The 25,165-nt window shown below is 35.0% G+C and overlaps 2 protein-coding genes and 1 long non-coding RNA gene across 6 annotated transcripts in view; 1 reads left to right on the forward strand and 2 right to left on the reverse strand.

Moving 5' to 3' along the window:
- The window catches only part of Neto2 (neuropilin and tolloid like 2), a 62,488-nt gene extending 62,018 nt beyond the window's left edge, over positions 1 to 470 (reverse strand). For all 3 annotated transcript variants that reach the window (XM_040279095.2, XM_005318144.3, XM_005318143.3), the window contains exon 1: positions 288 to 470. In XM_040279095.2, the coding sequence (XP_040135029.1) occupies positions 288 to 321 (34 nt within the window). In that variant the 5' untranslated portion in view covers positions 322 to 470. The remainder of the gene's footprint in view (positions 1 to 287) is intronic.
- Positions 471 to 866: 396 nt separating this feature from the next.
- LOC120887915 (uncharacterized) lies at positions 867 to 23,030 on the forward strand. Of its 2 annotated transcripts, none has more exons than XR_013430850.1 (5): positions 867 to 1,171; positions 7,112 to 7,236; positions 12,222 to 12,275; positions 16,717 to 22,065; positions 22,846 to 23,030. It is a non-coding gene; the product is annotated as an uncharacterized LOC120887915 (long non-coding RNA). The 2 variants fall into 2 exon arrangements; XR_013430851.1 differs by lacking the exon at positions 867 to 1,171 and adding an exon at positions 4,903 to 5,286.
- The window catches only part of Itfg1 (integrin alpha FG-GAP repeat containing 1), a 260,497-nt gene continuing 245,658 nt past the window's right edge, over positions 10,327 to 25,165 (reverse strand). Inside the window, exons 15-18 of the mRNA XM_005318147.5 lie at positions 17,899 to 18,023; positions 17,137 to 17,219; positions 13,821 to 13,938; positions 10,327 to 11,744 (exon numbers count right to left, since the gene is read on the reverse strand). Coding sequence (XP_005318204.1) covers positions 11,685 to 11,744; positions 13,821 to 13,938; positions 17,137 to 17,219; positions 17,899 to 18,023 — 386 coding nt within the window. The 3' untranslated portion in view covers positions 10,327 to 11,684. The remainder of the gene's footprint in view (positions 11,745 to 13,820; positions 13,939 to 17,136; positions 17,220 to 17,898; positions 18,024 to 25,165) is intronic.

A 25,165-nucleotide genomic window follows, 5' to 3' on the forward strand; every position in this document is an offset into this window, starting at 1 on the left:
AGATCGGAGGGCCCCGCCGGGCCGCCGGGGCACCTCCCCGGCAGCCGCTTCCCGATTGTACCCCACCAGAGCCGCCAGACACGCAGGGGTTGGAGGAGAGGCGCGCTGGGAAAGCACCCGCTCCCGGCAGGACGCGAGAGCTCCGCGATCCGCTAAGCCGCCGCGAGCGCCGCCAGACAAAGAGGCGCGTCGGGGTGCCAGGCGCAGGGAAGGGACCCGAAGACGCGGGCCGGTGGCACGCCGGCCTCAGCCCGCAGGGGGCGCCGTCCACGGCCCCGGGCGCTTACCTTTGAGGACCGAGCAGAGCTGCTCCAGGGCCATGTTCCCGAGCGGCCAGGCGCTTCTCGAGGGGCTGAGTGGGCCGAGGCGGAGGCGGAGGCGCGCGACTCACGGCCGGGCGCGATGGCAGCCCCACTCTGTCCCCATCGTCGGTCACAGGGCTGCCTCTCCGCTGAGCACGGCTCAGGTCCTGCGGCCCGGCATGCCCGAGTCCCCTGGAGGGCTCCCGCACTGCCCGAGCCCCCCGACGGGCACTGCCTCCTGCTCCGCGGCGCTCCGTCCCATCGACCGCCTGGGAGCAGAGGAGCGCTAACGCGTGGCGCGGGACAATACGGCCGCTCCACCCGCAGCCGCGGCACGGGCTCCACTGAAGTGGCGGGCGCGGGGAGCCCAGGCTCATTTAAGCAGCGAGCGCGAGCGCCGCGTGCCGGCCGCGCTGCCTGTGCGCATGTGCCCGCCCCCTCCCCCGCCCGCGTGCCCCTCGCGCCCCTCCCCGCCAATCGCCTCGCGAGCCCGCCCGCGGCCTCGCGCCCTGGGATGGCGTCGCGCTCTGCCGGTGACCGTTGGGGTGGGGGCGGGTTGGGGCCAGGCCGGGCCGCCGCCTGGCGGAGGCTGGGGGTGGACCGCCGCTCCAGTGGGCGGGCGCGGAGGGTCAAGCCCAGCCCATACCTCCGCCGCCGCAGAGCGCCGGGGGGAGCAGATGGAGTCCTCGGTGTCTCCCGCCCTCACCCACCTGCCGGGTCTTCTTGCTCCCTCGCAGGCTTCCAACCCTTCGGTCCCCTAGCAGCACAATTCAAGGTGAAAACTTTGCTCAGCTCTGCTGGACCACCTGCCCGGGTCAGGGAGGCGAGGGTCCGGGCAGAGGGGAGGCTCTCAGAGTCCTTAGCGCCAGGTGAGTTAAGCGGACCAACGGTAATAATTACTGACAGTTCCTGAACGCTTACTAGGTTGCCGGACACAGCACCACGCACTTTCCATATCCACACTTTAAATCTTCCCACCGTCAGAGGATGGGAAGATCCAGACAGGAGAGCTGAAACCATTTGTCCAGAGCCAGTGAGCGAGGCAGGCAGAAGTGTAAATCCCGGGTATCTGCCTCCTCCATAATGCCCTCTTACTAAGCCCTGCTGATGGGCGGTTAACTCGACTGATAAAAATCTCCAGATTTGCCAATGACTGCCGTTTGTGGTGTTATCCTCTTTTATTTTCTCTATAGCACTTATGCTCTGAAATTACCTTGCTTATTTACTTATCTCCTGTATCTCGCTAACCCCTATCCCATTAAAATAGAAGCTGATTGAGGGCAGGGAGGCTATGTTCCTTATTTCACTCAACACAAACTTATTGGGGGAGAAAACAATGTCTGGTGCTGGGGAAACAACCTTGAGTCAGACCTTACCATACAAATAGATCGTTTGTACCTGTATCTGACACACAGTAGGACCTGTTGTCTAACAAATTATTGCTAAGGACAATGTCAGGCTACCGAAAGAAATATTCCAAGATTGTGAAGGCCTTCTCTCTTTCCTTGTATCCGTCCAAGAAAAGCACAAAACTGCAAGTAATTCACAAGATTTACAAGTGGAAAACATATCCAACACCAATGAATATGAAGGTGTTTGACCCTTTGCTGTGTGCTGTGTTGGGTTTTTATAAGCTGGGTCTAAGTTTGGGTTTCTAAGGACAATCACAGTTAAGATTGTACACAAGAACCAACTAGTAAATAAAGCAATTAAGACCCCTTTCCACAAATACAGTAGGTGGCATTTTGGTAAACTAGCACAATAAAAAATAAGGCCATTGGGTAGAAAAAAATTGAGAGGAAGGCCTGAACATCTGGAACAATAAAAGGTTCTTAATGCATAGTTGATGACTGAAGGAAAAATCAGCATGTGTGATGTCATCAGAATGTTTCATGAAGAAGGTGACACACAAAGAATGGGAAAGCTTTAGATGGCAAGTGGAGAGGAGAGGGTGGAAGAGCACAACAGGGGTGAGCAGTTTTATTTTTGGTAGTAAAGATAAGGTTGACTAGAAGAGATGTAGTTGGCCTTGAGTATCCAGGACACCCTCCCAACCCCCAATATCCCATGGATACTAAAATCTGTGAATGTGAATGTGGTGTAGAATTTGCACATAAACTACATGTATTCTCTCATGATTTAAACATCTCTACATTACTTCCAATACCTAAGAGTGTAAATGCTATGTAAATAGTTGTTAAACTAACGATTAGGAAATAATGGCAAGGGGGAAAAAGCCTGTACATATTCAGTACAGACACGATTTTTTTAATATTTATTTTTTAGCTGTAGTTGGACACAATACTTTTGTTTATTTAGTTTTATATGATGCTGAGGATTGAATGCAGGGCCTGTCACGTGCTAGGCAAGCACTCTACCACTGAGCCACAGCCACAGTCCTACAGAAATGATTTTTAAACAATTGTTTTTCAGTTAGCTGCTGGTTGAAACCTTGGATACAGAGCCCTCAAGATTCAGAGGGCTGACTGTATTTACTTGAATGCTAGGCGAGGAGTTTGTACTTGATTCACAAGACCATAGGAATAGCTTTTAATAGTGGAATAGTAGAGTTCCAGAAAAAAATTAATCTGGCAGTTCAGTTGAGGATGACAGATAAGAGAAACCATAGTAATTCAAACAGTAGGTATATAGTATTTCTTCATTTAGCTTAGTAGCTTTTATTAATAGTTTCATTTTTATAAAATCTAAAAAGTCTTTTCTAGCATGTGGGCTTGGGAGTAGATTTCAATTGGGAATGTTCATTTTGTGGTTCCCTTTTCAGGCACCTATCTCTTAGCTATACTGGTATAATTGTAGTAGACTTTTTGAGGAATGTAGTAAAGCACAGATCATAGCTGAGACTACTGTGTGGCCATATGTTAGCTAAATCAAAAGGAAAGCAGTTTGCATCTCTCTCAGCTGGGGAGTTCTGTATTTGAATTATTATTTTGTAGGAAGACCGCCCGGTAGCACCCAGTCTGTTCCCACATTACTTGCCAGTTTTCAGGTGTCTGGGAACTCTGCTTTCATTGCACCCTGCCCCATCGTCCACGCTTCAAGCTAGCCTTTGCAACTTGTCACAGATTCATGCCTATAGTTTAAATGTGGTTTTCCCTGACTAAATCCCATGTAGCACTTGAATGGTGAATGACTTATTAGAATGAGTCATTTTTAAAAAGCTTTTTATCTCAATGGCTATGTACTTAATAGATTTTTGTTTTCTTTCTTTTTTGCTATACTTTGGCAGTTTGAAGATAACCTACAAAAGCTATCTCTATGTTTAGTGATTCTTACTGACTGAATGTTTGTGTTTCCTCAAAGTTCACATGTTGAAGTCCTAATCTGGAGTGGGGCTGCTTTTGGAGTTAGGAGGCCATCTAATTACATCTAAGGAAGTAATTGGGTTAATTGAGGTCATAAGTGTAGGGCTGCTCTGATAGAATTAGCATCTTTATAAAAAGAGAATCCAGAGTGCTTGTTCTGTGAATGTGCAGGCACAAAGAAAGGCCATGTAAGGACATAGGGACAAGGTAGCCAACCATCTGCAAGCCAGAAAGAGAACCCCCATCAGAAACTGAATTGCCTGGTGCCTTGATCTGGAATTTCCAGCCTCCAGAACTGTGAGAAAATATAATCCATCATTTAAGTCTATAGTATTTTGTGTGTCAGCCCAAGGTGATAATAGGGGTATAACTAAGGAAGACAAAGGAATTTACTATCAGCCAAAATTTGATATACAGAAAACTATTTTTACTAAATCACAACATGGGTTTCAAACTGCTTTACTGATATTGTACAATTTATGGCTATAGTAATGGTGAAATTTAGTGAAAGCCAAAGATCCAATATGGTCTTGGTGTATAAAGATTTCATTGTTTATTATACAACCGTAGAGTTTTTATTTAAGCAAAGGAAAGAGGAAGATTATAAAAAGGCACTGTATTGGTCTGCTTGGGCAGCCATGACAGAATACCATGTCATGGGTGGCTTAAATAAAAGATTGTTGTTTTCTCAGAGTTATGGAGGCTGGAAGGCTGAGATCAATATGCCTGCAGACTTCATTTCTTTTTTTCTTATTAAATTATTTATTCTGATTTGTTATACATGATGGCAGAATGGAATTCATTTCATATTACACATATAGAGCACAATTTTCAAGTCACAAATTGTTCACAAAATATTTTCACACCATTCGTGTCTTCATACATATACTTAGGGTAGTGATGTCTAACTCATCTACCATCTTTCCTACCCCCTTGCCTGTTACCCCCTTTCCTCTCCCCTTTGCCCTATCTAAAGTTTCTCCACTCCTCCCATGTTCCCCCACATTGCCATTATGAGTCAGCATCCTTATATCAAAGAAAATATTGGGCCTTTTGTTTTTGGGGATTGGCTAACTTAGCAGTACATTCTCAACTGCATCCAATTACCTGCAAATGCCATGATTTTATTTTCTTTTAATGCTGAGTAATGTTCCATTGTATGTATGTATGTGTGAGTGTGTGTATATATATATATATATATATATATATATATATATATATATACATACACATCAAAGTTTTCCTATTCATTCATCTACTGAAGGGCATCTGGGTTGGTTTCACAATTTAGCTATTGTGAATTGTGCTGCTATAAACATTGATATGGCTGTGTCCCTGTAGTATGCTGTTTTTTAAGTCCTTTGGGTATAAACCAAGGAGTGGGATAGCTGGGTCAAATTGTTCCATTCTAAGTTTTCCAGGAAATATCCATACTGCTTTCCATGCAGGCTTCATTTCTGTTGAGGGCTTTTTCCTGGCTTGCTGATTACCACTACTGCATTGTCTTCATTTGGATTTTACTTTGTATGTGTACTCTTGTGTCTCTTTTGCTTATTTTAAGGACATCATTCCTATTGGTTTAGGTCTCCACTGCCATGATCTCATTCAACCTTAATGTCATCTCCTTAGAGGCCTTATCATCAAATACAGTCATATAGGAGGTTAGTGCTTCAACATACAAATTTTGGGGAGTGCATGATTGAGACCATAAAATACACAAAACAAAATTGTCTTTCTCTGTTAATGATATTGAAGAAGAGCTCCTGCTAGGGAATCAAGAAGAGTTATTTTAGTAATGCTGTCAAATAAACTAAAATTTTTACTAAAATTTTTCAATCTTATCAGGCATATGTCAAATGGTCAGGTAAATTTTCATCAGTTATTTTCATTTCATTGTGAAAAACTAAGGCCCTAATTATGTTTCTTGTAATGAAATTGGTAAAAGTTTGGCTTTTTCTTAAAAGCCAAAATCTCATTTTGAAAGGACATCTGTTTACTTCATGCTTAGATCTATTTAGTTGAAATAAATACTGATTTATTAGTGTAACATGAAACTGTAGTCTTAAAGTATATAAATTTTAATGTAGATGTCTGGGAATGATAGTAGATGACAATAGAAATTTTTTATAAGTTCAACTTAATGGCTTGATGAACTGTAAGTATTAGTTGATATACATATGCTATTTAATATTGGTTTGATTAGAAGGCATATATTCTACATATTGTTATTCAATTCTTATAATTTATTTGTAAGGAATGTATATCTAAATTATAATATTAGGAACGAAGCTCAAACTTGTGCTATGAAATACATAATTTAAGATTTATAAAGAAACTCATTTCTAGATATGTGATCTACAAAGGGATCTTTAAAAAATTTTACAAGATTTTAAAAAATTAATAAATATTAGAAATGTAAATTACTAAATATATATTTAGAAATGTGTCTAAAAGAAGCATGTATGCATGTATCAAGAAATGAAGCATTGGGCCTGGGGATATAGCTCAGGGGTACAGAGCTTGGCTAGTTCTGTATTCTAGATTAAGAACTGTGAGAAAAAAAGAAAAATTAAAACAGAAATGAAGTACCATCCATACTCTGAAATATTCCTTGTGCCTCTCCCTGATGATAATCTCCCAGTTCCCTAGAGTTCATCACTATTCTGAATTTAATAATTTCTTACCTTTTCTTTATGATTTGATACATGTAAATGCATCTTTAAACAATATATTTTTTTTGTATTTTTGAACTTATTTAAGTAGAATAATTGCTGTATGTATGCTTCAGTCTTGTTCAACTGGCTTAACGTTGAGATAAATCTGTTTTGTATACAGTTGTAGTTCTTTAAATGTCATGGCTGAATAATGTTTCATTGTATAAAAATCCATGTAAACAGACATTTAAGCAGTTTATATCTTTTGGCCCTTATGAATGTTGCTATGAACTTTTTAATTTTTTGGTTTCAGGGATGAGCCTGGGGTACTTAACCACTGAGTCACATCCCCAGCCATTTTCATTTTTTATTTTAAGATATTATCTTGCTAAGTTGCAGAAGCTCAATTGAAATTGTGATCCTCCTGCCTTAGAAAAAATTTCCTTTATGTATTTGTGCTTTTTGTGATCTGAATAAGAAGTCCAACCTCTCTTCAGGATTGCAAAGTTATTTACTTATATTAAGTACTAAAAGCTTATAAATTTGCATTTCACATCTAGTTTCAATCTATCTGGAATTGATTTTTCTGTGTTAGGGCACATCTAATTTTAGTTCTCTTATTAATGTTCTCAACCTTATTTATTGTTAAAGAGTTGTGCTTTTTATTCTTTTCTAAGGTGTTACACCTGTATGTAAGTCTGTGTCTGAACTGTCTAATACATTCTGTTGGCCTATTTGTCCATTCATCAGTACCACACTCTATTTTTTTTTAAAGAGAGAGTGAGAGAGGAGAGAGAGAGAGAGAGAATTTTTTTTAATATTTATTTTTCAGTTCTCGGCGGACACAACATCTTTGTTGGTATGTGGTGCTGAGGATCGAACCCGGGTCGCACGCATACCAGGCGAGCGCGCTACCGCTTGAGCCACATCCCCAGCCCCTACCACACTCTATTAATTGTAAGTTCATATGAAGTTTTAATATCTGGTAGGACTAGTTCTTGTTCTTTTTCAAGATTATTTAGGCTACTCTTGGCTCTTTGTATTTCCATATATACTTTACAAGTAGGTTATTAAGTTCAGAATTAACAACAGTAACAAAGTCAGTGGGATATTAGTGGAGTTGGGAAGGATTTAACATCTTTTATAATTTTGAGTATTCCTATCCATGAACCTGGTACAGATGTGCATTTGTTGAGAATTTCTTTAGTGTTTTTCACAGAAGTTTGATAATTTACTTCATAGAAGTGTGTTTATATCTTACATCATTGACTTTTTTTTGATATTATCTGTTTTAAAATCTCATTTTGTTACTGAGTATGCTGGTATATAAAAATAGATTTGATAGAAATAAACTCTCAAAACTTTTTTCCAGAGTGGCTTTACCATTTTGTATTCCCACTAATAATGTATGAGAATTCCTGTTGTTCCTCATCCTTGTTGGCACTTGAATTCTTATTCTCTGTATTAGCCATTATGATAGATGTGTGTAGTGGCATCCTTTCATGACTTTAATGTGCATTTTCTTCATGGGCATTTTTATGTGTTTATTTTCTATCCATGTATCATTTTGGGTGAAGTGTCATTAAATTCTGACCCACTCTTAAATTGGGTTGTTTTTGTATTGTTGAGTTTTAAAACTTATTTATACATTCTGGATATAAGTTTGTTGTTGGATATGTGATTTGCAAATATTTTCTTTGCCCATTTAGTTTGAATATTCATTCTCTTGAAAGTATATTTGGCAAAGCAAATATCTTTAATTTAGATGAGATCAAATTTATTTTTTCTTTTGTGGATCATGCTTTTAGTATCATTTCTAAGAACTCTGCTTAACCCCAGGTCATGAAGATATTCTTCTATGTTTCCCTCTAAAAGTTTTGTAGCTTTACATTTTATGTAAGGTTTACAAGCTGTTTCAAGTTAATACAAGGTATGAATTCAATTTTCTTTCTTCACTTTGCATATAGATATCAATTGTTCTGACAGCATTTCTTGAAAATGCCTTCCATTGAATCATTTTTATACCTTTGTCAAATATTGTTAGTTATCTTTGTGTGGGTCTATTCTGGACTCTATTTTATTCCATTGATCTATGTGTCTAGCTTGATGAGTATAGTTTTATAATTAACAAGAAGTCTGGTAGTTAGATTCCTTCAACTTCATCTTCTTTTTCCAAATTGTGTTAAGATATTCTAGCTCCTTTTGTCTTTCATATAAATTGTACAGTATTCTTGTTTTTTTGTCTACAAAAAATACTGCTGGGATTTTGATAGGGATGGGGTGAAATCTATAAATCAACTCAGCAAGTGTTTACATCTTTATTATGTTGGATTTTCCCATTTCTGAATAGTATCTTTCCATTTAAGTCTTCCTTGATTCTTCCATTATTATCTTGTAGTTTGTAGTTAAACAAATGGATCCCTTGCATGCTTTGTTATATTTCTACCTAAGATACTCATTGTTTGGATCTTATTTTGAATGACATTTTTAATATATTCAATTACTTGCTTTTAGATAATTTGTGTGTGTGTGTGTGTGTGTGTGTGTGCGCGCGAGCATTGACCTTTGTATCCTGCAACCTTGGTGAACTCATTTACTAGTTCATTTGTTTGTTTGTATTTTTGGTACTGGGATTGAACCCAGGAGCACTCAACCACTAAGCCACATCCCTACCCCTTTTTTACATTTTATTTAGAGGTAGGATCTCACTGAGTTGCTTAGGGCCTTGCTAAGTTGCTGAGGCTGGCTTTGAACTTGATCCTCCTGCCTCAGCTTCCCAAGCTGCTGGGATTACAGGCATACAAAACTGTGCCTGGCTCATTTGTATTTGTATGTATGTGTGGGCTCTCTCTCGTCCAGGGAGGAGATCCACAAAACAGGATAGAGGAGAGTGTGGTTGAGGAGTCACGAATCAAGACCGCCGGATACCAAGCTGGAAGCCGATCTGATTTTATTGCGTAGTTACCATGAATATATATATACTCAGGAAATAGCTAAGTAGATTATAGGCAGCCATGGATACAATTATTTGCCAACTGTCTTTGTAGCAACCAATCAAGGAGTGGGCCATGGAGCAAGCGCTGACTGCAATACCAGAGCTCTGTCTTTGGGGCGGTTTGCAGCTCAAGTGCCTAGCAGGAGGAGAGTAGTTTTGCCACTCAGGCACTCTTAAGATAGGCCACATAGGCAGTACTCCGCGCACCTGTCCCCACATGTGTATGTAGATTTCTTGAGATTTTTCTGTATACCATCATCTCATCTGCTAATAGGAACATTTTGATTCTTCCATTCCAATCTGTTTGTCTTTTATTTTCCTTTCTTGGCTTTTTAATTCTGGTTAAGATTTCCAGTAGTATTTTAGAAAGTATTAGTGACAGGGGACATCCTTTCCCTTGGTCTTTTTATGTAGAAACCATCATTTTGAACTCTAACCTCTCCTTTAAGGTAGGTATCACACTTAACTATCCTAGTTTACAGATGAAGAAACCCAAATTTGAAGAGCTAAAGTAATTGATTCAAAGTCATAAAATAGGGCAGTTGGGCTCTGAATTCAGTTTTGTCTAACATCAAAGTCTTGTTTTCTTTGCACTACAGTATTCAAAATTAATATAAACATCTTTATTACTGATTCTCAGTGTTGTGGCAATTTTTTACTTGCTCTCTTAATAAATAATATTAAAGGTTGTGTTTGGAGACACAGAAATAGTATTATCATCATAGACTATATTTTTGTCATTAACATTTTGTCTGTCATGCTATTCTTTGTAGACCCTGATTCCAAATAGTTTTAAGACTCATGCTTTATTAGTTGATAGATACGAAGTTTATTTTCCTTGGAAATGTAAAACAGTGTATGGTTATAGCATTATGGGTTTATAGTGAATATAAGTATTGTCAGGAGAATCCTGCCTTGTCCCTGACTCACAAAGTGGTAATGGGAAAGTCACCTTATCTTGGTCTCATGGTCCAGACAAGTGATTTATGTTCACTTAACCCTTGAGGACTCTTCATGTTCCAAAATAATTATTTCAAAACTCATCACAACACTTTGCTTCAATGAGGAATATTTATTAAGAAGACACATTCACATGCTCAGATACAAAGTAAACTAATTTAATACATGCCACTCTCAGTGAATGATAAAGAAAAAAAATAACATGAAGAACGAAATTGTTTTCAGAGAGATTTTATATTTTGGAGCCATTACATGTCCATGTGCACATTAGAAAATTATTATCCTTAATACATGAACTTTTTTCTCAATCTAAATTTAAGTCTTTTAAATTTAATTTTGACAAAAGGAAATTCACAGTGTAAAATTTGCATTCAAGTCTGAATGTAAATTATCAACTGTTGCAAGCCTTGAGAATAGAAATTTGATTGAAAATTTGTATTCCTAGATGCTGTCTATAGCAGGTTCCTTTGAAGAAATAAAATGTTCTTCATTGTCACATGATGATTAGTTTTTCAAATAAAAAATTTTAGGACATTTATTCTTGGGTAATACTATAATTTTTAGTTAATATGATCAAGAAAATTTCATGTAAGATATGAACCACCAAGAATTTTAGTTTTCCAAAGAATGTGATTTCTTCATGCTTAAAGTAAAATTCTATCAATTGTATATTTTTATAATTATTTGTAGAAGTCTAATAAAATCACCTAAAATAGTAACAATGACAGCTACTATTTATTGAGCACTTTACTCTGTGCTAGGCACTGAGCTTAAACACTTTATGTACATTATCCCACTTACTCTTTTCAATAACTTAAGCGAGTAAGTATATTAGTCCCAATGTATAAACAAACCTAGGCTTACAGAGTTTAAGCAATAGCCAAATTCAAACAATCACTTTGTAAGCTGTGGAACCAGGAATTTAAGGCAAGTCTTACTGTGATTCCAAAGCAAGAGTACTCAAATATATTGTATGCCATCATTGAGCCCCCTGAACTGCTGTGTTGAAGGTGAATGTTTAATAACTTTAATCTGTGATACATTTGCAAAAGTAGAGTTTGCACCATTAGAATAAGAAACAAGATCAATTCAAGGGGAACAAAGAAAAATCCTGCTTATTTAAATATTTTTATTTACACATATTTTTTCTATGATTACCCCAATAAGATTATAAATACATAAACACCAAAGTACATGCAACACATTCCACAAAAGAACAAAAATGCACAGTAGTGTACTGAGTAAATAAATTACTGTTTACAAAGTGCTTAAAAAAAAAGACTTTGTGAGACATTCAGACTGTATTTATTTTAATATCTTCCAATAATTACCAAGAGATGCATCATTTATAAATAATATTCAAAATCCCCTATTTTCTTCTATAGGCCAGGATTTAGTATTTCAGCTAATCAAATGAATAATCATTCTATTGTGTAATATTAAAGCCAAGTCACATAGCATCAAAATGAAACCGATGGGCCTCTTGTCGTTTTTCTCTATCATCTGCTTTCTGAAAAAAGAATTTTAAATTAGTTTATAAATGATAAGAAAACGTTAAGAAGACTCATTTCTGAAATAGAAGTGATTAATTTCTTAAAAAGCCCTCCCTCAGCAATTAGTAGATAATGGTTGTGATTTTATAATACAATAATCTTATGAAATATTTTTGTAGTTTATAGTAGCTATTTTATAATTAACGATCTAATTAAATTTAAAAATCAACAAAAATGTTGCTTAGTTTGTTTGTTTGAAAATAAAAGTTAACACTTGATTCTATAAGGATAGAATCAACTATTCTATTTTTCTCCAATTCAACACTGATATTAATAAATGAACTAAACTAATTACATTAAAGTATATTAGTTTTTGTTTTTTTGTTTGACCTATGGATTTAGCAGATATTTATAGACCCTCTGCTCCCAGCAATGTATTATGCTCAGTATTTTGAAAAATTAAAAACCCCTCAATTTTGTATTTTGTTCTCCAGGAACTTAAAGCCTCAGGAAAAAGAAGCAAAACATATTGTACTTCAGGATACAAGGTGAACAATGTTACTTCTAAGAGAGAGATTACTTCTGGGTTTGAGTGATGAAAGGGAATGCTTTGAAAAGACAGCATTTTTGGAAATGAGGTTTAGGAAGGGGAGTACAGCATGAGTGATCATGAGAAGTCTAGAAGGAAAATGGAATGTATGAAAAGAATAAGGTTGGAAAAGGTATATTGGAAGTAATATGAAAGCCAGGTTAAGGAATTTACACATTTTAGGCAGTGGATAGTCCTCTGAGGTTTTTTGGCAAGATAGTGTTATAATTAAGGCTAAACTTAATGGAGAACAATCAGGTTGCAGTTTGATAAGTGGAAAAGGAAGAGAATGAAATTGGAGAGACCAGGTGGGATATAATAAGGGGCTGAAATGAAGAAGTGGTAGTAGGAATGCAGAGCAACAAAATTTTTTTTTTGGGGGGGGACCTATACTGAAGTGTTTCATCTCCAAGCTACACCCCCAACTCTTTTTATTTCCTTCTTTTGGAGACAGGGTCTTGCTTTGCTGCACGGGCTGGTCATCCTGGAGATCCTCCTGCCTCAGTCTTCTAAGTCACTGGGGGATTATAGGCATGTGCCACTGTGCCTGGCCTGATGAGATTCTTAGTGGAGGCAGAATCAATAGGGCAATAGATTAAATCTTGTAAGTAAAAAAAAGAGAAGATACGAAGCTTTAGAATACCGATTTTGAGGTGCTTGTAAGATGGGAAGAGACCTTTAGAGAGAGGTGAGGGTTGGGAATATTTCGAGTTAATAACTGAAGCTATTATTAGATGAAATTGGCAGGGGAAGTGTAGAAAGAGGGCTTAGGGCAGATACTGTGGAAAGCCTGCCTTGAGGGAAAGGGAGAAGGCAGCAGCCAGCCTAGGTGAAAAGTTGGTCAAAGAAGCAGAACTACAGTGCCACCAATGATACTGTGTATCTATTTTTTGCCACAACATTATAATTGCTGTAAGCCCACAATCAGATGTCCTGAAAAATTGATGAAATTAATTTCCTTTCTTTCATAGGTTAAGAGCTGTCTTAAAATTTTAGACTATGTTCTGATAATTCTGGTCAAAGTACACAGGATGATCATTGGTCTTACCTCAAGCTGTAGTCTTAAAGTTAACTAAATATGTAATTTTATGTTACTATTTTTGATATGTAAAGAGTGACTTTATTTTCAAATAATAAATCTATGAATATTGTTCTCTTTTTTATAAGTTAAAAGAGAAGCTAAGAAAAAAACAGTACTTTTAGTTAGCAAAAATGATTATGATTGACATGATAATCCAAAGAGAGTAGGTGTAACAACGAAGTGTTTCTCTTTTGTGACACAAAGAAGCCCTTTTATTGGGGGCATTATTGGGATGAAATTATTAGTTATGTATTTAGTACTTTTTTGTTTTTGTGGTGCTGGGGTTGAACTGATGGCCTCATACATGCTAGATATGCACTTTACTATTAAGCTACATTCTCAGCTCTTTAATGATAATTTTAAAGAGCAATTAATACATATAATAAATTAACCAAAGTTAATGTTTCATTTAAATAAACAAACCTTTTCTTGCCAATGTAAAATGCCAATTATAGCCAAGATGAAGACACAGACACCAATGAGAGCTATAGCGGTAAGTAGCACAATATTACTTGGTGTAAGATATAGTTTGGCACTCCAGCTGTAAATAAAAACAGAAAAATTAAAATTACAAATGTTAACTTAAAGATAAGCTTAAACTGAGATCAAAAAGCAAAATAGCTTATTAAGTGATAAAATGAGCCATTCATTAAATCACTCACCCACCTATTCATTAACTATAAGTAAAACAAAAGCAATTAAATTTAGAGGAGTGCTAAGACTATGACTCCTGCAGAGTTCATACTTTTGTTAGAAGCTAGGTGGAATTTTTTTTTTTGTCTGATGCTAGGGATTGAACCCAGGGCCTCATGCATGCTAGGCAAGTACTTTACCATTGAGCTACACCCCCAGCTACCTGAAGTAGAAATTTTGATGAGATATTTTGATATTTTTCTTTTTCGAAGTTTGACCCTCTAAAAATTGTTATTAATTTTTGTGGTATCAGGGATTGAACCTAGGAGTGCTCTACCACTGAGCTACACCCCCAGCTGTTTTTATTTATTTAATTTACTTTATAGAGATAGTCATGCAAAGTTAAGAAGGCTGGCCTTGAACTTGTGGTTCTCCTGCCTCATCCTTTGGAGTATTTGGGATTATAGGCATATGCTACTGTGCCCAGCTAAGAACTATTTTCAAGGGTACTTTGGATGAGCAAAGACATCGTTTTCACATTTTGACTGACCTGCTAAATTTGAAACCTGAACTCTTAAAGATATGTGGTCATGACTTCAATAAAGTTTCTGTATCATTTTTTTTTGACTCTTGACTACACATGCAGTATGACCAACTGAAACAACTGTATACATAGACATGTGCAGGACTCGCCCCATTTCTGTGTCTTGGTTAGAGGGTTTACATTACTATAATGATTTTTATATTGAGAACAATGATAAAATCACCTTCATTCCTTCAATGTTAATGTCAACAAACAGGTTAAAGGTCATCAACATAAACAGAACTAGTTCTTCTTGCCTGAAACAGTATATACAACACAACTTATAAACCCCCCAAAGCTTAAAGCCAAGATCTTTATTACCAACACTGCAGGGGGTTATATACATAGAGCATTTATTTTCATTTTAAAAGTTTAATAAAGGTAAGATCATTCTGAAGAATAGCAAATAGCTTTTGAAATATTTTGGGATAATTAAAATTTATTGATCCAGTAGTTAGATTCTAGTCAATAAATATTAAAATATACCTCAAACTAAAATCAATTAGATTTTTATTATGTACATAAATTTGAAAAGAACATTTCTTCAGAAAGAGCAAGATAAATTAGTTGAGGAACTCTGTAGCTTGCTCATATTTTAAAAAACAGTTCTTTCATGAGATATTTTGCTTTTTAAATATATATTTTTTAAAAGTCAGTAACAGACACAAGGTAAATCCTCAAGGCAGTTGCTTGTACCTATCTTGCATACATGAACATATATACATAGATACCTTTTAGATCCCAGTGGTTGTTGATTATACATACTTTTTTGCATTCTTTTTTTTCCTTACCATTCCATGGCAGTAAAAATGAGTCATGATATTATACTACATAGAAATACCTATATATAGTTTCCTGCTTATTATCTATTTTCTAATTTTTTTTATAAATTTCATGTATAGAAAACTAATATAAATATACAATATAGGCTCATTTAGAAAATATGAACCAGGCCTAGGTATGTATGGTAGTGCATGTCTGTAGTCTCAATTAAATGGGAGGGTAACTTGAATCCTTGAGTTCAAGACCAGCCTAGGCAACTCTGACTCAAAACAAAACAAAATGGAACCAAGTTTCCAGTGAAACAGTTTCTATTGATGTTGAAGCATAATGCTGTAATAAAGTTTGTTTTCTCCAACATTTTGGTTCTAAAGGCCATATATCTGGCATAAAATTATGTATAAATGTGCTGGTAAACTTGTTCTCTGCAGGGTAGGGGGAAATAGAACTGATTTATGGCATTTGCCAGTTTTCAGAGAGTAAATTCTCCTACAATAACTGATTTTAATGTGACTTCACTGAATAGAAATGGAAAAAGATGCACACAGTTGTTGAGGTGTCATGAGCTGGTCTAGCACACCACAATAATACATCTCATCCAAAAACTTAATAAAGAAAAAGGCTGAGAGTGTAGCTTTGTGGTAGAATGTACACAAGGCCCTGGGTTCAGTCCCAGCCCAGAGGCTGGAGCAGGAGTTGGGGGAAGACAAAAATGCCTATATTTTGAGAATAAATATAATAAGCAGGATCTCACTGATAGAACAGAATCAATGTAATTAAAAAAATAACAGATAAATTAAGGATTTAAAGTTAAATGCTCAAGAAAGGAATGCATGCTGATAATAAGAATAAAAACATTTACCTACTATGTGCTTGGCACTGTGTTAACTATTTCGCATCCTTATCCTCTTAAGATAGGTGTTCTATCTCCCATTCTATAGACACAAAATTTGGGCCATAGAGAGCACAAAATATTAGCTCCCAATCTCACCGGACATCAGTGGAGCTGAGTTTTTCTAGTCTAGGTCTGTTTGGCTCTGGAATTTGTGTGCCCAATTTCTTGGGATGTATACTACTTTTCAAAGAATTTAGATCAGTACTTATTAAAAAATGAACCATCTTAAGGCTGAAGTCATATAACTCAGTGGTAGAGTGTTGCCTAACAGGTTTAGATCTGGTTCCTGACACTCAAAACAAAAACAAAGCCAAAACAATTTAACATCCTGAAACATTAGAATTTATGAGTAGTAAATCAAAGAGTAATTTATTTAAGCAGAATATATATATATCCTTAACTAATTAACCTGCTATTTTTTCTAATAGGATTGGATTTGTTCTTCATGAAAAATGTCAGAGACCTTTTGTTGTAGGTATGTTCAGTCATTTAAAATTTGCTGTAAGCAAATTAAGTGATGAGCATTCTTAGGAACATAGCAGGAATGTGTGTGTCTCTGTGTGTGTTTATATGTGTACAGTGCTAGGGATCAAACTTAGGACCTTGAGAATAAGAAAATTTTAGGGGCTGGGTGTGGCTCAGTGGTAGAGCACTTGCCTAGCATGTGAGAGGCCCTGTGTTTGATCCTCAGCATCACATAAAAAATAAATAAAATAAAGGTATTGTGTCCAACTATAACCAAAAATTAAAATAACTAAAAAAGAATAAGAAAATTTTAAAGACATTACTATATCTATCATACAGAGTTGGCAGTATCTTTACTCAATTCAGTCAAACAGGAACATTACCTTCGAGGGACATTGTGAGGGTATGGAATGACAATTAGCTGGGAATTTGGAATGATTGCAGTCCACTCTTGTTTTCGTATAGACTGAAAAAAAGAATTTAAGAACATTTAACATCTAGGGTATAAAGAACACAATTATTTAATTCTAAGTAAACAAGGAAAAATTTCAAGTAATGTGAGATGATGAAATACCAGGTATGAATTAAAACTAAATTTACATATATAGGGCTTCTGTATCCTCTGTTTGAAAAATTTTCTTATGTTTTATATTATACATGTATCTTATGAATCTATTCACCCAACAAATATTTATTGGGCAAAAATATTTAGCAGGTGCTGTGTACAAATGCACATTGAGGGGAGACTGATAAAAAGAGTAAGATGTTATTTACTAACACAAGTAAAATATTACTATTACATATTGTATTTTTATGTATTATACTTATATATTATTGGGCTTATGTCAGTAAAATATTAAATGTTAGGTGGTGAAAACTGTTAAGAATAAGCAGGAAAGAATAAGAAGTCATAAAATTTACGGGGAGTGAGATGGAAAAACTACACAATATCTTCAGATCATGATGTACTACTTAGTAAGATAAGCTTAGATAGGTCACCATCAATCAGTTTTTCTTATTCTTTTAAGGGAATAACAATATTCAAATGATTTGTATCCAATTGGACTCAAATAAATTATTGAATTGAAATATTTAAACATTGAATATTTAAGGTCAGAATTGTAAACAACTAAATTTTTACTTACTGTCTCTCCAGAAGGACGGGGAATACCAACATAAAGATGGTCAAGAAAATTTGCACTTCGACCTAAACCAAGTACGTTGTATGGTAGTTGGAGAGCTAAATGTGCTGACTGGCTGAGTTGTCCAGCTAGATTTTTTTTAAAACAATGCAAAACAAAAAACATCTTTGGAAACATTATTCCCATCAAATGATAAAATGAGAAAAATGTAAACATTCAGGTAATAAAACTTATTCATAAGTATAAAAAATGTGAAATTAACATCCAGTTCATTGATATTAATGATTTACTTTTTACAGAAAACAGATGTGATTCTCAAAGCTGATTTACAAATTTGATTCACATACCATATATATCACCCATTTAAAGTATACATTTAAGTGGTTTTGAGTATATTCAAAGAGTTTAGCCATTACCACAATATAATTTTAGGACATTTCCAATACTTGAAAAAGAAACTCCATATCTACTTAGGGGTATTCTTGTTTCAACTCCCATACTTCCCACCGAAGGAAATCTATAATCTGTTTTCTCTCTCTACAGATTTACCTATTTTGAAGACTTCACATACATACAAACAAACAATATATATAGTTTATTGTCACTGGCTTCTTTCATTTTCTTTCAATAATTAATTGCCAAATAATGTTGTATTATGTGATGTATACTATCATTTTATTTCATTTATTACTTAATGGATATTTGAGTGATTTCCCCTTTTTTGCTATCATGAAAAATACTGCTGTGGACATTAGTATACAATTTTTGGAATCTCCTTACATTTTCCTGTCTTCTAATTAACATCTAAGAGTGTTTTACATCTTTAGGAACTACAAACTATTTTCCAAAGTAGCTGTACTGAAGTTTGATAGGATAAATAACTTTTAATGTTCTGTAGTACAGCAGGATAATTATGGTTGACAACAATTGTATATTTCAAAATGGCAGAGAGGATTCTGAAGAATAATAATGTTCTGGGGTGATAGCTACGCCCATTACCCTCGTTTGATCATTACATGTTGTATATATGTACTGAAATGTCAAACTGTATTCCACAAACATATATAATTATTATGTCAATTAAAATATATATACATTTATAAAAAGTAGTTGTACCGTTACATATTCTTGCCAGCAATGTATGAAGGTTTCAATTTTTCTACATCCTTGATAACATTTTTTCTGTATTTTTTTGTTGACTATAACCATTTTCAAGGTTGTAAAGTGGCATCTCACTGGGGTTTTTATGTGCATTTTCCTAGTGACTAATGATATTATGCTTTTTTTCATGTGCTTATTTGTTATTTGTTTATCTTCATTTATATTTCTGTAAGGTTACTAGTGGCTTCCTTTTGCATTCTGGATTTTAGTTAATTAGAATCCTCTTTTTACTGAAAACTTAAGACCAATATCCCTGATGAAAACAGACACAAAAATCCTTTAAAAAATACTGGCAAATTGCATGCAAAAACATTCAAAAGATGATCAAGTGGTTCAACATATGGAAATCAATAAACAATTCATCACATTAATAGACTTAAAGACAGGAATCACATGATTATCTCAGATGCAGAAAAAGCATTTGACAAAATACAGCATCCATTCATGTTCAAACTAGAAAAACTAGGGATAATAGGAACGTACTTCAACATTGTAAAAGCTATATATGTTAAACCCAAGGCCAATATCAATCTAAATGGAGAAAAATTGAAAGCATTCCCTCAAAAAAATGGAATAAGACAAGGATGCCCTCTTTCACCACTTCTATTCAACATAGTCCTTGAAACTCTAGCCAGAGCAATTAGAAGAAAAAAACTAAAGGGATATGAATAGAAAAAGAAGAACTCAAACTATCCCTATTTGCCGAAGTCATGACTGTATATTTAGAAGACCCAAGCTACTCCACCAGAGCTCATACATGAATTCAGCAAAGTAACAAAATATAAAATTAACACCCATAAGTCAATTGTGTTCCTATACATTAGTAATTAATCAACAGAGAGAGAAATTAAGAAAACTATTCCATTCAGAGTAGTCTCAAAAAAAAAATTTGGGAATCAATCTAACAACTACAATGAAAACTACAGAACACTAAAGAAAGAAACCTTAGAAGATGGAAAGATCTCTCATGTTCTTGGAGAGGCAGAATAAATATTGCCAAAATGGCTATACTACCAAAAGTGCTATACAGATTTAATGCAATTCTTATTAAAATTCCAATGATGTTCTTCATAGAAACAGAAAAAGGAGTCATGAAATTCACTTGGAAAAATGAGGCCCAGAATAGCCAAAGGAATTCTCAGTGAGAAAAGTGAAACAGAAGGCATCACAATATCAGACCTTAAATTATACTGCAGAGCTATAGTAACAAAACAGCATGATATTGTCACCAAAACAGACATGAAGACCAATGGTTGAAAACAGAAGACACACAGAAAAACCCACATAAATAGAGTTATCTCATAATAGACAAAGGTGCCATAAACATACATAGGAGAAAAGATAGCCTCTTCAACAAATTGTGCTGGGAAAACTGGAAATCTATATGTAGCAAAATGAAATTAAACCCTTCTCTCTTACCCTGCACAAAACTCAAAGTAGATCAAGGACCTAGGTATTTGACCAGAGACCCTGCTGCCTACTAGAAGAAAAAATAGGTCCAGATCTCCATCATGTCAGCTTAGGAACTAACTTCTTCAATAAGATTCCTAAAGTGCAAGAAGTAAAATCAAGAATCAATAAATGGGGGCTGGGATTTTTAGCTTAGTGGTAGAGTTCTTGCCTAATACATGTAAGGCAATAGATTCGATCCTCAATACCACATAAAAAAAATAAAGGTATTGTGTCCATCTACAACTAAAATAATAATAAAAAAGAATAAACAGGATGAGATTAAACTAAAATCCTTCTTCACAGCAAAGGAAACTCCTTAATCATGAACAAGAAGACAGCGCCTACAGAATGGTAGAAAATCTTTGCCATCTGTACCCCAGAATGTTAATCTCCAGGATTTATAAAGAACTCAAAAAACTTAACACCAAAAAATAACAAACCTAAATAACCCAATTAATAAATGTGTTAAGGAAATGAACAGGCATGTTGCAGAAAAAGAAATACAAATGGTCAATAAATATATGAAAAAAATGTTCAACATCTCTCAAAATTAGAGAAATGCAAATTAAAACCACAGATTTCCTCTTATTCCAGTCAGAGTGGCAATTATCAAGAATACAAGTAACTATAAATGTTGGCAAGGGTGTGGGAAAAAGGTATACTCATACATTGCTGGTGGGACTGCAAATTAGTGCAACTACTCTGGAAAGCCATATGGAGATTCTTCAGAAAACTTGGAATGGAACCGCCATTTGACCAAGTTATACCACTCCTCTACATATACCCAGAGTACTTAAAAATCATCATACTGTAGTGATCCAGGCACATCAGTGTTTATAGCAGCTCAATTCACAATATCTAAGCTATGGAACCAGCCTAGGTGCCCCTCAACACATGAATGGATAAAGAAAATGTGGTATATATACACAATGAAATATAACTTAACCATAAAGAAGAATGAAATTATGGTATTTCCCAGTAAATGAATGGAACTAGAGACTATCATGCTAAGTGAAATAAGCCAGTCCCCCAAATCAAAGGCCAAATATTCTCTCTGATATATGGATGTGAACACACAATAAGAGGGGAGTGGAGGGAAGAACCAGAAGTTTCCTGGATTAGACAAAAGGGAATGAAGGGAACGGAGGGAGGAGATGGAAATAGGAAAAACAGTAGAATGAATCAGACATAACACTCCTATGTTCATACATGAACACCCGACCAGAGTAACTTCGACATCATGTATAACCATAAGAATGGGAAAGTATACACCATGCATATATAATATGTCAAAATACATTCTAATGTCATGTATAACTAAAAAAAAAAAAAAAAAAACCAAAAAGAGAATCTTTTTTTTCCTGATATTTCTACTTAAAGGTTGGTCAATTGTTAGTATTAAAAGAAATAGTGTTCAGTTTACTCTGTTTCTATTTTTTTCTTCATTATTTGCCATCTTCTGCTTGCTTTAACTGTTGGCTTTACTTTTTCTAGTTTCTGAAAGTGGAAGATTAGGCTTATGCTACTTATTGGGGATTGTTCTGATTTTCAACAAAGGTATTTACAGTGGTAAATTACCCTATATGAACTGTTTTCGCTTCATTCCATTGATTTTGGTATGGTGTGTGTGTGTGTGTGTATGTGTGTTTTATCTCAAAATGTTTTCTGATGCCTTATGATTTTTTCTTCGCCTCATTGTTTATTTTGGAGTGTATTGTTTGATTTCCACACATTTATGAATTTCCAGTGTTCTGTGATTTTTAATGTCATTCCATTATGGTCAGAGAATATACATGGTATGACTTCAATCCTTTTAAATTTATTTATTCAGGTTTGTTTTATGACATAGGATATGTATGGTCTATCCTAGAGACTGTTCAGTGTGATCCTGAAAAAAAGTGCATATTCTGCCATGTTGTTTAAAGTGTACTATACACATCTTAGGTTTAGATGGTTTGTAGTTTTCAGATTCTTTCTCATTGATCTTAGTAGTTTGATCAATTCTGAAAGTGAGGTATTAACGTTTTCATTATTTATACTTGAACTATCAATTTCTCTTTTTAATTCTTCTTGTATTTGGGGGCTCTGTTAGCTGCATGCATCTTTAGAGTTGTTATATCTATCTTAGGTCTCTGGTTAATAAAATATCTTTGTCTTTAGTAATAGTTTTTATCTTACTGTTTATCATATACTGAAGACAGTATATTTCCTTTACTTATTCTGCCAATCTATGTTTTCATAGAAGTATTTATTTAATTTACATTTACAATAATTAACTGACAAGGTAATATTTTTAGTTATTTATTTATTTTTATTTATCTATTTATTTATTTTTAGTTATCGGCAGACACAACATCTTTGTTGGTATGTGGTGCTGAGGATTGAACCCGGGCCGCACGAATGCCAGACGAGCGTGCTACCGCTTGAGCCACATCCCCAGCCCACAAGGCAATATTTTTATGTCTATAATTTGCTATTTGTTTTCTATGTCTGATGTTTATAAAATTCTTTTATTTCTCTGTTCCTGCTTTCTTTTGTTAAGTCTTTTCTATATACCATTTAAATTCCTTTGATATTTCTTTTACTATATATTTTTTTAGAGTTACTGTCTTAATGATTGCCCTGGGGATTTCAATTAACATCTTACCTTAAAAAAATCTAGTTCAGATTAATACCAATTTAATTCAAAGTGCATCTAAAAACTTTCCTCCAGTGTAGCTCCATTCCCTTCTTTTCTTCTGTGATGTTATTGTTAAATAAATAAAATTTTATACATTATTAGACATTAATACAATTTTTCTCTTTTAAGATAGTTTAGTATTATTTTCACTTGATATTATTTTGTGAATACTCACTAATTGTTGAAAATCTTTAAAAACAGATGAGTAGAGAGAAAGATTATTGAAATATCAAAATTCTATTGAGAGAAAACCAAAGGTAATGCAGTGTAAAACATACTATTATATATGTTAACAGCTAGTTTTCTAAAATATCTCTGTAGATATTATACAATTCTTTCTTCATAATATCCTCTTATCATTTAAAACTAACCCTCTAATGTTAGATATGAAGAAATTTTCCTCATCTATCAGTTCTTTAGAGAACATCTCTGTATTACCAGTAATTGTTTGTATCCAGATTATTTTCTTACATTCCTAGATAATGAACATTGAATTAAGGAGTAAAAAGTTTAAAACTTATTTTTAAATATGGAAAACTTGTTTTCTAAGAAGAGGTTGTGCCATTTTACACATTTCCATTAGTTTTCAACAAAAGCTCCCATTTCAATTTAATTTTTCTTTAATTAAGGTGAAATTCACATAACATACAATTAGCCATTTTAAAGAATAAAATTACAGCATCTTAAGTATTTTCAAAATGTTTTGCAGCCACCAATTCTCTGTTGTTTCTAGTTTTCATCCATCATTCCATAAACACACCTTGTACCCATCATCCATAATATTCAAGCTTTCAATCCCTATGGATTTGTCTATTCTAGATACATCATATAAAAAGAATCATAAAAATTGACCATTTGTGCCTGGCTTCTTTCACTTAGCATAATGTTCACAAGGGTCATATAAGTTGTAGCAAGTATCAATACTTCCTTCCTTTATATGGAATGATACTACATTTTATGAATACACTTTGTTTATCTATCCTACTAATGATGAAAATTGGAGTTGTTTTTGTTCTTTGGCTGTTATTGATGCTACAGTAAACACAGATGTACAATAATTTCTTTAAGACTCTGCTTTCAACTCTTTGGATTATATACTCAGAATTGTAACTGCTGATCATATAGTAACTCTAGGTTTAATTTTTTGAGGAATTGCCATATTGTTTTTCATAGCATTTGCACCATTTTACCTTCTCACCAACAATATAGGAGGGTTTCTATTCTTCACATGATTGCTTATACTTATTTTTTTGTCTTTTTAATTAAAGTTATCATTATGGTTGTAAAGTGTTAACTCATTTGTAGTTTTGATTTATATCTCACGATGAATGATGTAAGATAACTTTGAGATTTTGGGCTCTCTGGAGAAACATCTAGACCATTCTTAAACTGGGCTATATGCATTTTTGCTGTCTGCTGCAAAGGTTCATTATGTGTTATGGATACAACAGCAATATCAGTGGTGTGATTTTTAAATATTTTTTCCCCAACATTCCATGGGGCTATCTTTTCATTTTCTTGATTAATTTTTGCACAAAATTTTTAAATTTTTAGGAAATTCCATCTACTTTTAAAAAAAATTGTTACTTAATGCTTTTAGTGTCAAATTTAAGAATCCACTGCCGCCAAATCTGATGAAATGTAGATTTACTTCTGTTTTTTTCTAAGACTTGTAATAATTTTAGTTCTTACATTTATGTGACTGACCCATTCTGAGTTAATTTTTTTTTAAAAAAATGTGGAGTACAACTTCATTCTGTTGCATGTCTATATAAAGATATCCCAGCACACTGGTTTGTTGAAGAGGCTATTCTTTCCCCTTTGAATAGTCTTGCCATCTTTGTTAAAATTAATTGGCCATAGGTGTTTGAATTTATTTCTTGCCTCTAAATTCTACGTGATTTAGATGTCTGTCTTTATTCTAGTACTACAATGTTGATTTCCTATATGAGGTTTTGAGCTTGGGAAGTATAAGTC

Source organism: Ictidomys tridecemlineatus, chromosome 15 (assembly GCF_052094955.1).
Source record: "Ictidomys tridecemlineatus isolate mIctTri1 chromosome 15, mIctTri1.hap1, whole genome shotgun sequence".
NCBI lineage: Eukaryota > Metazoa > Chordata > Mammalia > Rodentia > Sciuridae > Ictidomys > Ictidomys tridecemlineatus.